The sequence below is a fragment of the Populus alba genome, chromosome 6, assembly GCF_005239225.2.
Source record: "Populus alba chromosome 6, ASM523922v2, whole genome shotgun sequence".
NCBI classification, from domain to species: domain Eukaryota; kingdom Viridiplantae; phylum Streptophyta; class Magnoliopsida; order Malpighiales; family Salicaceae; genus Populus; species Populus alba.
The window spans coordinates 7,111,340-7,127,264 of NC_133289.1; the positions used below are offsets into that span (position 1 = coordinate 7,111,340).

At 35.6% G+C, this 15,925-nt stretch overlaps 1 protein-coding gene across 4 annotated transcripts; it reads right to left on the bottom strand.

The window, feature by feature from the left end:
- Positions 1 to 426: 426 nt before the first annotated feature.
- Positions 427 to 14,252, bottom strand: LOC118053378 (E3 ubiquitin-protein ligase PRT6). 4 transcript variants are annotated; one of them, XM_073410019.1, is made up of 18 exons: positions 13,843 to 14,252; positions 12,321 to 13,427; positions 9,006 to 10,207; positions 8,791 to 8,931; positions 7,904 to 8,147; positions 7,110 to 7,817; positions 6,640 to 6,831; positions 5,838 to 6,517; positions 4,942 to 4,993; positions 4,191 to 4,857; positions 3,244 to 3,452; positions 2,627 to 3,162; positions 2,430 to 2,534; positions 2,219 to 2,285; positions 2,008 to 2,085; positions 1,080 to 1,148; positions 679 to 774; positions 427 to 580 (listed from the first exon to the last, which is right to left on the bottom strand). In XM_073410019.1, exons 1-17 carry the CDS (start codon positions 13,915 to 13,917, stop codon positions 700 to 702), a joined length of 6,207 nt encoding a protein of 2,068 aa, XP_073266120.1. In that variant the 5' UTR covers positions 13,918 to 14,252; the 3' UTR covers positions 427 to 580; positions 679 to 699. The 4 variants fall into 4 exon arrangements, with proteins under 4 accessions (XP_073266120.1, XP_034920506.1, XP_073266121.1 ...); XM_035064615.2 differs by having other exon boundaries at positions 4,191 to 4,830; positions 13,843 to 14,251; XM_073410020.1 differs by having other exon boundaries at positions 454 to 601.
- Positions 14,253 to 15,925: the final 1,673 nt, after the last annotated feature.

Sequence of the window (15,925 nt, forward strand, 5' to 3'; positions counted from 1 at the left end):
CAGTGCCCCAGTTTATGTACACAGCCAAATAGGAATGTCCTCAAAGTGATACATTAAAGATGACAAGAAAGAAATCTGACTTGAATCCTCCCATTGCCATTCATTCATTTCGAGAATTACACAGGTTGCAAAAATATTCTATGTGCATTCAGCTGTTGAGGAACTAGATATTGTTCATAATCTTACAAAGTATTCAGGCCCTAAGAACTCTTCCCCTACAAAACCATACTATAACTCCAGTTTAGAATATTTTACACCCCCCCCCCCCCAACCCAAACTAATCATTTTGCAGTTGACTACAAGGACAACACGAATCCTTTTCAAGTAAAGAAGGCAGGGTGCCTTTTTGGCATAAAAACTAAAATTAATTTGGGAAACAAAAGAGAGTAACACTACAAAATGTAACTGTAGTGAACTCACCGGTATGAAGTGCTTATCCAACTGCAGAACACCTATATCCTGAACCCTGGATCTTTAACTAATTTCCCCCAAAATGTGTGGACGATTTGGCAATCTTTGCATGTACAGAAAAGCACTTGTCATCCTTCCAATATCAATCTGATTCAAAATCCTTCTATGCCTGAGAAATCCATATGGAAAACTAAGAAAAGAAAATAACCTTCAAGAAGCAAATCAATACACATAAGAAAACACGATGAACGAGCTAAAAAAATGAACCTTGAAGATGAATCTTCCCAGCTAGACCAAGAATAAGGATCCAATAGTAGTTTGGCCGAGAACCTTAGAGCTCCGATCAAGGCCATGAGAAGCAACCTAACATGCACAATTAAATAAAAAATCTATGACAAAAACATACAAAAATAAAAAAGAAACATAGACAAACAACAATGTGTATAAAGAAAGACTCCCTACTAAATTGAAAGCACTGCTGCCACAATTACAATATCCACACCATTTTTCTTTTTTATTGTCTCCCAATTGAATAGGTGAGTAATGGATTAAACTCCAACTAGCCAATATTAAGATGCTCAGATGAGGCAAAACCCAATTATATTCAATGGTTCAAGATAGTGGGTATACAAACTATCAAATAAGGAGAGCCTGTCAAACATTCTCACCATGTAAGCTAGTGCAGCATAGCGCTCCTCATTCAGGTACAATGGCTTTCCTCTCTGAATTTGAATATCCTGCAAGAAGTTTTAGGAATATTAACAATATCACATAAAAGATTTCACTTAACTTTGAACTCAAAACAAGCAATTCTAACTTCATAGTATTTTAACTAGATCGAATCCTCAACCAAACATGATGTGCATTTGCAAATCGAATCCTCAACCAAACATGATGAGCATTTGTTAAATGCAAATGGCATGTGCCTTGCAATCCAAAAGGAAGAGAAGAAAGGGAAACAGGGAAAAGTTCATAAAATAAATGAAAACATCATCATTTCATTTTCCAATATTTTATATATAAATATTTATATTTTATTCTTCTCAAATTCTAAGAATATTTTTATTTCAGTTATGGTGATTATATTTTTTTTATATAGTTAATCCAATAAATTACAATATGATATAGCCCTGACACCATCAAACTGAACTCAATTTCAATATGTTAAGGCCCAAAATTCACATAATGTAAAAATAAAAGCCCAAAGTCCAACAAGAAAAATAGGTATGATTAGAAGAATTAAGTAATTTAATGTTGCCAGTTGTAATACACTCAACAAAATCCCAAGTGCATCGTCTTCCTTTTCTCTCAACTAATGCAGGTTTTCCGTCAACACGGGTATGGTGAGGTAAATTGGCAAGTGGGAGCAACAAAGGAGTTTGAAAACAAAAAAGTCAACAAAACATGGGCCCCAGTTAGAATTAAGACTTCAACACTTTACACGACACACCTGCCCGTGCATACACACATCACAAGATACTTCCATTTCTTTCTTAACCAAAATTACCACAAAACATATCAAAATGGCCTAAAACAACCAGTACACAAGATTCCATCATTGAAACACCTTTTACAAGAGCAGAATAAACAACTTGCCTCTTCACCAAATGCATCCAAGTATGGAGATGGCCAAGGAGCCTGGCGTGCGCATCTTTGTAGCAGAATTGTAGTTCTCTATAATTACAAACACTATTATTTGTCACCTCTCCAAATAGAAGACACTCGCAACAAATAAATAAACTTGAAATAAAACAGAATTGATAGGACTTGCCAGAAGCAAGCTAGTAAAAGTAAGTAATGCCCATACCTTGATCAACAGAAATACACCAGTACCAGCACCGCAGGCCATAGCATGAGTTTGGCATCCACTTTCCCTTCGATGAAAATAAACATATCATCAATTAAAATCCATAAAGTGGTGCCTTCTAAAACATGACATTCAGATTCAGAACAACTACGCGTGCAAGTGTTTAGCTGGAGATTTTAATAACAGCAATGAGAATGGGCAAGACATGAACCTGCAGCATGACTTCCAGTTGAGAGAGCAAACTCTACCACAGAGTAGGCAAAGAGCAGGGTCATCAAGCAGAGTCTTGCAGCCAACACATTTCTGTTTTATATACCTGAATAACATACACAAATTCTCTCAGTGAACTGGGTTATTGAAAAAGGTTTTATCTAAAAGCATATATGAAGAGTAATACTCATGGCAGACCTCTGCAGTAGATCCTGGTAAATATGCGGTAGGTGCATTAACTTGAATGGAACTGCAGGTGTGACATGTAGAACATGTTGGGGACTAAAGACTTCATACTGCTTGCAAAAATGATGGAGCCATTTTGTAACTAAAGATCGTAGAGTATGATCCTTGATGACAGAAGATAATGGAGGAATTTTGAACATCTTTTCCAACTCTTGAACTTCATTAAGCTCGTCTTGAGCTCCACTCATGTTATCCATCACGTAATTGACAGCATTAGATGATCTATTCAACACATCCCTATCACAGAATGGTGCTGAGACCGAGGTACTCAGCAATTTCCACAACAAAGCACACCTCCTCAAGTAAGGGAAACTCAATCTCCGAATTACATTGATGATGTCTGAAGACGAATCAATGTTGTTGGAAACAAAATAATCCTTGATGCATCTAGATTCCCCAAAAACCTTGGAGATGTCAGTAATCAGAGAATCATCATAATTTGATTCCCTCATTTCACGTTGATGTTTCCCACAAAATATTACTATAGCCTGTGTTGCAAAATACAGGAATTAGGAAACTAGAGTTACAGGAACATTGAGGGGGGAGGGGGGGGGGCACAGTTATCATACCTGAGCTACAGAAGCACCATAGAAAACATGCACAAGGGACAATAAGGAATCTTGACAAGACAGAAATGGGCATGGGAGACAAAACAGGGCCCACATCAATGATGAAAAAGCATCATGAGCAAGGACAGGTTCAGCAACCCAATTCCAAAATTGAACGTCAGAGTATGAAACTTCCTTCCCAATGTGTGCTAAGATGCACGACATATTTTCTGTGTAGAATAGCATCAACATTACCAACATAAAATAGAGAACAAAACAACACAGTGCAAGATTGGCTATTAGTCAATAAAAAATATAACCATCTTATGAGCAATTTTATCATGTAAAACAAGCACTTCATAAGGCCTTCAAAGTTTTTGATAGATAATTCTGTGGCTTTGTCGAAAGGTTGCCCCCAGGTTTTTCTTGAGGTTGATTTTCAAGATGAAATCCAAATGATCCAAAGATTCCAGCCACAATATGGAACAAAATCATCCCTGATCCAATACATTCTCCTAGTCAAAAAATGAAGATTGAGGATGCAACATAATTAGAGAAGGGGATGGGTGGACTGGTTGGGCAATGTGTGGTTGCATCACAATCTTATAATCTTCATATGGCTGCTGGCAGCTTGCTTCCCTGAGTTTATGATAGGAGTTTCTTAGCCCTGTATCATGTAAGCAGTTCCTTTTTTTTTTTCACCTTTGGCCCTGAACACCCCCCCAACAACAACAACAAGAAGAGAAAATAAAACAAAGCATGCTCCTATCTCTTAAAATCTATGACCAACCAATTATGCTTGACATTATATTTCAATGCAATAGGCACGGTGCAGGCATAACAGATCTTAGAACTACATACAAAATGGTAGCCCGTGACTTGAAAAAAAAACATTGGTGCTTACAAGAAGAAATCAGCAGCAGCAATCCATTGGGTGCATTAAAGCAACACAATAACAAAAGACTCACCTCCACACCTATAAGCACCACTGGGATAATCATTGGGAACTCCTGAGCAAATAGACTCTGCAAATAGCTGAATACCCCTAAATCTCTGAAGCACATGAAGAGGATTCTTACTCCTCAAATTTTGGACAATTTTGAGCAACAAGGATAGTGTAAATCCACTGGTAGATTTGAGTTCCTTGTACAATGCATTTAGGCTATATGTAGGAGTCATTTGAGTTCCTCCACAACGTGCTGCAATCTCCATAGATACAAGGGAATGCTTAAGAGTATCCCACATAATCATGGAATGGTTTACCCTTGCAGATCCTGAGAACTTATCCCATCTGTTTGGGAAATATAGTTTAATAAGGAGACGGGAAATTGAATCAAGATTCGGCCACATTTTTTCACCCCTTTGCAAGGGAATAGCTTTCAAGATATCTCCCTTTTCAACCATTTTTGCAGCAGATTTCAAGAGAAACAAGGCATGTTGAAGCTGAAGAGAATCACATCCTTCACTTGATGAGACCAAAGCCCCCACAGCATGCAGTGAACTGACAGTTGAAATCATGGGCTGTCTCCAAACCTTTTGGAAATCCCCAGGCAATGAAGGCAAGACAGAATTTGCAAGTTGACGACATACAGGGCAGAGAAATTCCCCCTGAGAAAAAGGCGAGAAAAAATGAATCTGTAATGTTTTCCTTCCTTCCCCCTGCAGGGGGGACAATAACCTTTAAAAATGCACAAATTTACTTGTAGAAAAAAGAAGTACCTGATCTGGGTCGACAATATGCCCTCCTTCAAAAACAATTCTTCTGACATATCTGTGTAAAGAATGTGATCACAAAAATTTAGCCTTTTCAGACAAATACATGGCCACATAAAAGGACTATAGGCCTAACCATCTCTTTGTAGCATGTTGTAAAATACCACACAAATGAGAGAAAAAAACTATCCAGACACTAACTTATATATTCGAAGGCATTCATTCCCTTCATACTCGAGGACCATCTAGATGATAATGTCAGGAGCTAGAAGGCATTTTGGGTGTCCTAGATGTTGTTGCCAAAGGGTAACACAATTATATAATGTTTTAAGCCATTACAATTAAGCAATTGTCTCATAAGCAAAAGGTGTGTTTTTGCAGTTTTACGCCTTAACATATTATATGCCATAAGTAAGGGTATTCTAATATTAAGACATTAAACAAGCTTTTCTTATATTTGAGGTGCTGTCTTCTTTTTACTATTTTCAGTATCATTTACCATTAACAGAATGCAGAGAAGTTTCTTTATTAACATGATGCATTGAAATTTAAAGAAATATGCTCAGTTCCATTTATGTTGTTGTATCTCATACCAGTCATTTATTTTATCTCCAGTTGTTTTTCTTGTAAACCATATCCTGGAATAAATTGGCAGCTAAACTTCCTGTGTACTTTTCTTTTTTCAATGCCCATTAGCTATGTATTTGAGATTAAAATGACCATCCAAAGCAATTACCGATCCCAACCCAACAAATTAACTGCAGAAAATAATAAAGCAGGTAGCCTTTTTAAAGAAATTAAAACTCCATGTCTTTACGACAAGATATTTGAGTCAAACTGAAAAGTCAAGTAAGAGATCTGATAGTGACAAGCTTCAATTTTTTCACGCCAGTGGCACTTACCGTTCCTTCAATGATGACAAATAACGATCAAGACATTCCTGATGCACAGCATGTCCACAGGAAGATAGATGAACCCCATCACAATCTGCAGGGCCAAATCCATCATATGCGAGAGACCGGGAAGGAAATTCTGCCTGTAGCTCATCATTAGGAGAACTTTCAGAAGAAGAAGGGTGCTCTGTTATCTCTCTAGAAAGAGCTGCTATATATTTTCCAAGCAAAACAGATTCAACAGGACTGCTTGTCTGACCACCTTCAGCAGCTGTAAATTTCTCAGTCTGCAATCCAGAATTTGAAGCGAGCATATTATCATGCATTTCTTTCCGCATGGAGAAGTACATGTCTTGTTCTAACATCTCAAAAGTATTCATAGTCTTATCTTTCCCATCCTTGGATGCAGAAGATACTTGGGAACTCCTTAATAAAGGGAACCGAGCCTTGATGAATTCAATAATAGCATTTACTTCCCCAGGTTGAGCATAATTAGCAAATTGGTTGACTACATCCTGAACAAAATGTGTTAGTTGAGTAGATGAAATCGTTCCCGAACCACTTGAAGAGCTTATTCCAGATTGATTGGTCAATGCCTTTGCAATTACAGAGTTTTGCTCCTTGTCAGGCAGCTGATCTTGATCCCATGATGGAGGGCCTCTGTCAATGAAGCTCAAAAGCCTTGATTTCTTGGTCCAAGAAATCAGTATCAAATTCACATTGCAGAAGGAAACTCGGTCAACAATCAAAACTATTTCAGTTATCTAATATATATATCCTACAAAAGCTGACCTACAAAGCAGTAGCTTACCTGAAGCAGAACTAAGAAGGACACAGGATTTTTGGAATTGGGATCATGGCAAAGAGAACAAACATCTTGCATCGACTCTTCCAAATTCTGTGTGCCATCTGAGTCAATTCCTTCTGCTCCAGTATTTGAAACATCATCAGTAGCAGAGTTTATACTCGACAAAAATTTGGACTGCTCAGCTTTCATTTTTGCCTGCATTGAAGGTTTAGTAAGCTTTGATAAAATAAAATTCATTAGTATTCAAGATCATATTTCCTTGGGTCAAAAAATCATCTTAAATAGTGAAAAGACAATAAAACTTGGGTCAGCACTGGTTGGAATAATATTCATCTTAAATCTGTGATATTAACAAGAATGAATAAAAAGAAAATGTGCCCTTTCTCTGGTTCACCTTTGGGAAGCAAACTTAATGCAATTTTCATTCTTTGTGAAAATTGAAAAGAATTACAAGATGTGCAACAGCATCTCACCAATATGGTAGCCTGTCTCTCGAGAGCTTTGGCTTTGCGTTTCTCACTATCAGAAGCTGAACCCAATGTATTTTTCTCAATATTTGGAACTGATTGTGATAAATGAATGGCCATCTCAGGGGCAAGTTGCTGCAGTTTGGTCATACATCCAGCATCTATCTCTGCAAACCTCTTCAACAAACTTTCAATCAAAGAAGAGAAGTTGTAACTGCCTGCTTCCAAGAGGTTGTCAGAACTCTCTCTCTTGTGTATCCTCATGAGCAAGACAAGAAGTGACAGCAAGCTCTGGCCACCAGAGCTGTAATTTAATCCCTCTTGGATTTCTTCACCCGCAAAAGCAAACATAGAAGTGGAGTTTTCAATGTGAAATGACATATCCATTTCTTTCTGCTGAATACAGATGTCTAATGCTAATGAGAGCAAGTGCAGTGCAGTTAGAAGAACACCATCAGGTGCACGCTTATGCATGAAAATAGCATAAAATAATACAGCACGGATGATTTTAATGACCACTTTACTACTAGCTATTCTAGCTACGCCCTTAAGAGGAGGGTAAATATTTGTCCACCTAGGAAGCTGTGTTGTTCCTGCAGAAGCACTACAGTAGCGCAAATATCTTTCTTCTGCAACTTGTAAATCCCGTGAATTCCAACGAGGGTGGTACAGATCTAGCTCTTTCCAATATGCCCAGCGCAAAGAATACATCCCCTAAGATTTAAAATACATAGAGCAACTTATTGAAATGAACATTTAACTCTTAAACACCATCAGATGTTGTGGGCCACAAAAATAACCTGATTGAAGCCGGATGGATTAGAATATACAGCAACTGTGTCCAAAACTTCCTGAAGTTGGTCAATCTTGGAGAGATCACGGGGCAAGGATTTAACTAATTGACTGCGAGTGGCATCTCCAATTGCTAACTTATGAACCAACTCTCTCTTCAAATTTTCAGCAGGAGTCAACCCAGAAAACCGCCTTTCCTGGACAATTTGTATAAGAAGCATGAGCATTTCCTGCATCAAAACTGGTTCATACCTGCAAACACAGCATAGCATACATAACATTAATATTATAGATCTGGTATTCTATCAACTTCAATATGCCCTGACACTGAAATGCAGAATGTGGACCATATATAAGGCATTCTAAAGAGAATCAATAAATAAACTTCCTACTGGAAGAGGAAGTCCCTTTTTCTTTAGCATGCGGGGAGGGGGTGGGGAATGCAAATAGAGATTACATGATGCACATATGTCTTGGCCTGGCACTTTATTAATAATAAGCACATCAAGCTATTCTCTTGTTAGTGATTAAACAACAAATTGGAAAAAGAAAATTCAGGAAGATGAAGTGTTCTTCCAAAGGTTAAAGAACAAAACATTTCAAAAATGAATCACTAACGTATTTAATAAGTAGAGGCCCATTTGAAAACTTAGACACATGAAGTGAAAGAGAGTATCTCAGACTTGGACTTTTCAAGGAATTAAGAGCAGCAGTTGTTTCAATTCTTCTAAGGATATGATAACAAAAACTGGGAATAGAAGATCCAACAAGACATGTACATCACCTTTAGAAGCATATCTGAGAATTTCCATTGGATGAAATATCAATAACATGAAGCACCTAAAATTATATGAAACCATGCTAAACTACTAAAATTAAGGGAAAGTTCAAGTACTCTGTAGATTTCTCAGCTTTCAGAGAAAGGTAGTCTGACAACCCAAAGCGTTCTAGAATTCTACTGACATAGAGGTCAGGTGGAGCCAAAGCAGCACAGCACTGCAGAAGAAATAGATCAAACTCTAAACCTTGTTCAGACCTGCATGACAGAAAAGTGAGAAATGCCGCAACCAGTAATATCCAGAAAAAATATAATTTGCACAAAGTACCCACCAGCGTACTGAGCGGTACCACTCACAGCATAAAGTGGCAGAATCCCCATTCTTCCTCCACATTCCAGCATGGACCTGGGCACAAAACACCCTATTCCGCAAAGGGTGCTCCATAACAAAGGCAGAAAACCCACAAGGGTGGCAACCCTCAAGAAGACATCCAAAGAAATCATCATCGGTTCTAGATAATGAAGTTGAGGTGCTAGCATTGATTGCATTTATAACCACAGATCCACCATAACACCTTCTTAATGCTTTTTGTAAAAGCATGGAAAGTAATCGATGCAAAGGAGTGTGCAGAGATACATCATGTGAACTAACATCATAAATTATGTCTGGCCAATCAGACAAACTTAAAAAATGTAGGAGGTCCAATTCTGATGAACTGCTCCCTTCCATCAAACCGTCACTGGAGCCTGCACAGTCAGCATCACCAGGAACTGTTGTTTTGCAGTCCTTTACCACATTAGCATTATCTACATTGACACTCGCATGGCAGCTACTATATGCAACTGAAAAACATTCATCTTTGCTTGTACTGCCATGGCCACCAAATATATATTTGCCTTTTCTAATCTTATACAATTTTTTCTTAAATGCTGAAAAGTTGCTATTGGAAATGCTGCTAGTATCCACAGAGACTTGAGCCCCAGATGAATCATCAGCTCCCAAACAATTCTCAATGGCCCTCAAGCACTCATAGGTTAACCACGTCACTGAGGAAGGAAGTAAGTGATGATAAGTGGAATCTGAATCAACTTCAACAATCTTCTCTGCAGAAATGAATGAAGTACTTTCTGTCACGCTACATACAGAGCTTTCCTGAGACAGCCGTCCAATTTTTGTGTGTCTTATGCTATCTTGTTCATCCATATCTTTTCCATGCATGTTAAGAAAAGTAGCATCATCTGCCTCCTCACACATAGAAAATGCTCCATCCACCAAAAGAGAATGGATGTTGGCAATAGAATGACACAAAACAAAAAGCAAATTAATATTCTCACTTTCTTCTTCTACATAGAGGCCAGTTTCTCTCTTTAAGGGTCCCATCCCCTGCAGAAAAGAAAGAAGTTCCATCCAAGTTCTCAAGACAGCCCTCTGTTCATGAGTTACATTTTTTGGTACAACACCATGGCTCATAACAAATCGAACATCTTCAACTACACGTATACCAATCTCATACAAATGTGCCCACTTGGTAAACTGCAGAAAGATAATAATCAACAATTTGACATGTGAAACATGAATAACAAGAAGAGAAAATTAAAACTTCAGCTGCTAAAAGCAATGAAAAAGAAATATTTAAAATTGAATCCATTAACCTGCTTAACTATGCCTTTAAACATCATCATCAAGACATAATTGCATAAAAACAAGATCAGTTTAGAAATCTGATTTTGTCTCTTATAACACAATATAAAAGCATCTGAAAGCCCACATCTTGAATGGCAATGATTACTTATTAGAAATGTTTGCATGGATCTCATCAACACTCCAATAACTAAGATGTATGTTATATCCTGAAGCTTAATGAACAATTAATAGTGTTCCTTTTATAACACTAGGGTTTTCTTTGTTTTTGGAAATGTTTTCTATTAGCAGAGGACAAATCTTATTAGTAGTTTAAATTGGATTTTCACTCCATTTTGCCTCATCAGACAGAGAAATGAAAAAAAACAGACAGAATGTGAGAACTAAAGTCAAATCAATAACCATTAAACATAGAACATGCACCAGCAATTCAATTTTTACACAAACACATCCCCACTTTCATATTTTTAGTATGCATAAATGAAACTCGTAGTCATACTCTTTATCAATCAGTCTTAAACATTGTACTTACAGAATCTAAAATAAAAAATGGGTAACCAATTGAAGACGTACATTACAAAAGCTCTTTAAAATAAGAACAGATTTTACCATAACAAAAATGTAAAACCCCAAACAAAGGGATTACCAGATTTCAAACAGGAAGAATGTGGATTTCGTAAATTTTCATGGTTAATACAAGAAAATTCTCCACAAGCAGATAAACTAGTCATCTAATTTGCTGGCTCCAATTTCTCTCACAACTGAAACCATGGGGGAAATTATAATGGTAATAACCAATCAAAATTTTTTGTGTCGCATGTCATACCAGCTAACCACAAAAAATTACAATAAGGTGTCGTGGTAATATGCAAACTTATAAAATTCTTTTTGTGCTAAGTGTCAACACGTTCCTTTTTGGTAATATGCAAACTTATAAAATCCTTGTTGTGCTAAGTTTCAACATGTTCCCTTTTTCAGGCATGATTATGATGGACAACAATAAACATTTGTTGTAATTTAAAATCCAACACAAGTCCTTGCTATGAAATATTTGTGTAAGATGCCCCAAGCATAGAAGACACAAAGCCACCTATTCCTTAAATGCCTAACTGCATGGGATATGAAATTGAAGCTGGAATTGTAGTTATTTAATCTTTAATTCTATACATTTTGATATTTCCTGTAAAACTAGTCTATTTAGGAATTCCATCTTCCTTAAAGATAGTAATATTACTTAGGAATCCTAGCTTATATAGGAACAAGAATATTAATTAAGAGCTTTCTATTAGTTATGATTTCCCATTCCTGTTTGGTTTTCTATTTCCTTCTTAGTTCAGAACTATTAGAGGTTTAAGAAGCACCAATTATATACAATCATAGGACTTTGAACAATGAAAGTGAGTATTTGATTTAGTTTACGAGTTGCAGCCCTATGCATTGTTTCTTTCTCTTCTCTTTTCTCCAAGCACTTTGTTTCTTGGCCCTTTCCTTCTATTTCTCCTTGCTATTGGATTAACATTCACAACAACAGTGACAATCCCAATCCCACCTAAAACACATCCTCAATCCCATATACATCAAATCCTAACCCTAATTTTCACATAAATCCCAAATTCTTCAAACCTAGCTTGTCAACAATCACAAAACCAAAGTTGTCCAGAATAAATTATTTAACTAAGAAAGTGGAATAGAGTTCTTTTTTGTTATTATTTATGATGATATGCTTGTAGCATTTTAACGCCACTGCTTAGCTAACATTCAGTAGACTTGGAAAGCTCCTTTATTTAAATTGCTTTAATTTAGTAAATGCCCTATTTTCTTATCATAACTCTAAACTCATTTCTTTCTTAACAAAATTTTGTTCTATCAAAAGTAAAATCAGAGTAAAACTTATTCTAGCTTATTTGCAAACATAATCCAGTTAAGAGGCTCACTACAAGGTATGAGGAGTAAAGTATGAGATAAAGCATTAAAAATATTATAAACTGAAAAATAAATGCATTACCTGTAAACGACCATCTTCTCCAGCACAATAGATGAATATATCATCCAAGCACCGCAACAACAAGCCTAGCAAGTTCATCTCTTTAACAAGTCGGGGGGTGAGAGTGGGCACAGTAAAAATTTGCACAGAGAATATTGATAGCAAAGGATATTTCTTGGGCGTATCATCAACAGTTTCTTTCATTGCTTCATGTACAACAAATGGATAATAACGCAAAAATTCTTTGGCGAACTCGTACTTGAAAAGGGGCTCTCCCAACAATTTCAGGAGCAGCTCATGAAGTTTCTTCACAAAACCCTCACTCAAGAACCTCTCTGACCTCACGAGAATCTTCAATAAACCTCCTAGAGAAATCACCCTCCTGGAAACAAAACTAAGCAAACTCTCACTGCATTTACAGAACTCTAGTAGCATCTCAACAACTGCAAATGTTAGCTGATTTGCAATCTTTTTGCCCATAGCAGCACGATCAGCTGCATTTGGATTTTTCTGGGAGATGGTATCAGCAGACACTAGCTTATTTTTCCAACACCCTAGAAGAGCATCGAGAACAGGCCCTACAGATCTTGCAAACTCCTCTGGAAGGGGTTGTATTTGTTCAGCACCTTTATGCTTTGAGCAAAACCCCTCTCGTTTCCATGCTGTCACATCCCCACAATCACAGCAACCTCCGTTTGTGTATATAATAGAATAGTCATGATCCTTGTGGTTCCCATTCTGAAAACAAGGAACACAAATTGCACATGTGGGGTCATGTTCACAAGTTTGGCACCGATATGCTATATCATTATTTCCCCAAACAGCTCCACAAACACCACGCCCAGCACTCATCTTAGATAGGTTCTTAAGTGCAACAGCTGGTTCGCCCAAAAACATCAGCCATTGTAACCAAACCATGCATTCCCTGAAACAGGATTTCATTGTCTGGCTAGCATGTTTTTTAGAGACTAGCTTAGCATTTTGGAGAATCTCTGCCACTTCATCATCAATAGGCAAGATTGCTGCCACTAGCTCTGGTATGCGAGACCAATTATCCATGATATAATCAACCAGGCCAGAATGCAACATAACACGGTACTCCTTGGGAACTCCAAACTGAGTAAGCCTCTGTTACAAAATAGAAAGATTACATATATAAAACAAGGTAGAGAGAGAGAGAGAGAGCACATTTTAAATAACCAAAGAATCGTTTGGTATCAATTCCATTGGTTAAATTTTTTTCTTAAAAGTTATCAAAACTTTTGAAAAACACAAAAGAAAAATAATGGTCTTCTTTTTTAGATTTCTAATAGACACCATCTCCCACTCCTCTTCCCGAACCACCACCATCACTGTAACCGCCATTTACATACACAATTGAAAGAACAACAACAATAAAGCTAGCAGAATTCGTAATCAAAACCGTAGATTCAAATTATAAATTGGCAATCAATTGGACACAGAGATCCTGCTAAGTAAAAGCTGAAACTGAATTCTTTTATATATATATATAACGACGATTTAACAGAGAAATGGAGAATACCAAAAGAAGTCGATCACGAGGCTCGATGGAGCTAGGAGGTTCTGGAGGCAAATCGATATCCATGTTATCTGTCATCTTAAAACGCAACACCCAATCTGAAAAACACCACCGACGACTCAATAATACTTGCAAACCCTAAACCTGCACCAATTAAAATTTTATTTTGGATCAGCAAAAAACCATTTCTCAGTATCTGTATCTTCCTTCGCTCTCAGTTTGTTTGGGTTAACCTTGTTTTTCTTATCTGGAAGAATCTATGAGGGAGGACAACGGAAGAAAGAGATTACTAGCCTCCTCCTCCTTCTTTTTTGGTAATTTTTTATTTAAAAAATAAGAAGCAAATAAAAAATTATGTTAGGGGGGTGGCGTGGGCATCTTGATTAGTCTGGCTTTTTCGTTTTCATATGGAGTAGTTTCTGTGAGGCTAAAGCTTGTGAAATATCAAGTCGTATGTGGGCTTTCGCCTATTATTTCAATCCAACAATATCCATAGCCCATTATACTCGCCTTCTCGGTGGCTTATTTGTGAATGAGAGAGCGTTGATTCATTCATGGAACAAGCCTCATTATAAATAAAAAAAATATTTTTGATTTAATTTTTTATAACCTTATTCCATAAAAATAAAATTTTAAATTATAGGAGAAAGATAAAATTTAAAAAGATACTATCACAATGTAAAACACATTGAAAATACATTGCAAATTTCAAAGTTTTTGTGAATTTTATTTTAATTCTAAAGTTAATTTTATTTATTTTTGAGTTTTTGAGTTTAGAAAGATTTGGAAAAACTTATACAAAAAAAAAAAAAAAAAGTTATTGTTTGATAACATTCTGACCATAGAAAAGAATTTTATTCGCATCAATTAATTTATGTGATGAGAAAAGTTTCATTAAAATGTTTTTTTATTTTTGATTTTTAATTTTTAATTTTTGATTTTAGATTGGGGTTAAGAGATATTTTTTATTTAGTTAAATTTTTTTTTTTTTTTACCAATTTCAGGGTATTTAAGTTGATAAATTGATTTACTGATATTATAAAGATGCTTTCTAAATTTTTTAGGTAAAAAATGTTGAAAAATAATATTTAGAGTCTACAAACCCAAAACTAATTTTTCAATAACCTCTCTTGTGATAAAAAAAAAAAAATAGATTTGTAAACAATGCATCATCTGACATGATTAGATTACAAATCATTTGTTTTTTTAATATATATAAAAATATGAATAACATGTCATTTATCCTTTTAGCCAAAAACAAATAAATAAATCAACTCTGGCGCATAACCTTAGGCTTCTAGACCAATGCATGCTTAGACTTTAGAGTTGGCAGGGTGCATGGTCATGGCTAGCAAAGTCTAGCAACACCCAGCCTTTTTTGTTTTTTATTTTTTTTTGTTTTTATTTTTTTTTAACTTTCACTCCCTCTCTTTTATTTATATTTTTTTTAGGATCTTTTAGTTTAACTTTTAATTCATCCCTCTCTTTTTTTAAAAAAAAAACTTGTTTAGTTCATCTATTTTAAATAAATAACTTTTTCCTTCTAAAAACAATTACAATGCTTCAAAGAAATTATATTTATATTTACATAATGCATTTATAGTTTCAAATTAAAACAAGCTGATGTAGTTTTGGGTTCCAAAGCTTAAAACCTGATTTTCTAATAATTAAAAGTGATAAAAAAAATATTATTAAAGATGACTAATCGTAGACTATAGTGAATGACATGTTGTCCATTAAAAAAAAAAAAAAAAAATCCCTCATATGAACAATTCTTTGTTTGAGCTTTTGGATTATTAATTAGGTATATGGGCCTAGCCTATCAGATCCTCATCGACAAGCTTTTTTTATTTTTATTTTTTATAATTTTAATTAATACCCTGTCTTTTTACTTATTTCTTTTGCATTAGTATTTTTTATTTAAGTTTTATTTAACACCATCCCTCTTTATTTATTTCTTTTAGATTAATTTTTTTATATCTAAATTTTAATTAATACCTTATCTTGTATTTTTTTTTAACTTATTTAGTTCATTTTTTAAAAAATAGTACTTATTTTTTAAGTGGTTTTAAATTTTATAATTTTT

Bases quoted from the DNA above. Each gene is read 5' to 3' on its own strand.
- LOC118053378 (XM_073410019.1), bottom strand. From the start codon at position 13,917: ATGACAGATAACATGGATATCGATTTGCCTCCAGAACCTCCTAGCTCC. The intron at 4,858-4,941 runs GTACTTCTTTTT...AAAACATTACAG, and splicing joins ATATTGTCGACCCAGATCAG to ATTCATTTTTTCTCGCCTTT. The intron at 3,453-4,190 runs GTGAGTCTTTTG...TATTCTACACAG, and splicing joins TGGTGCTTATAGGTGTGGAG to AAAATATGTCGTGCATCTTA.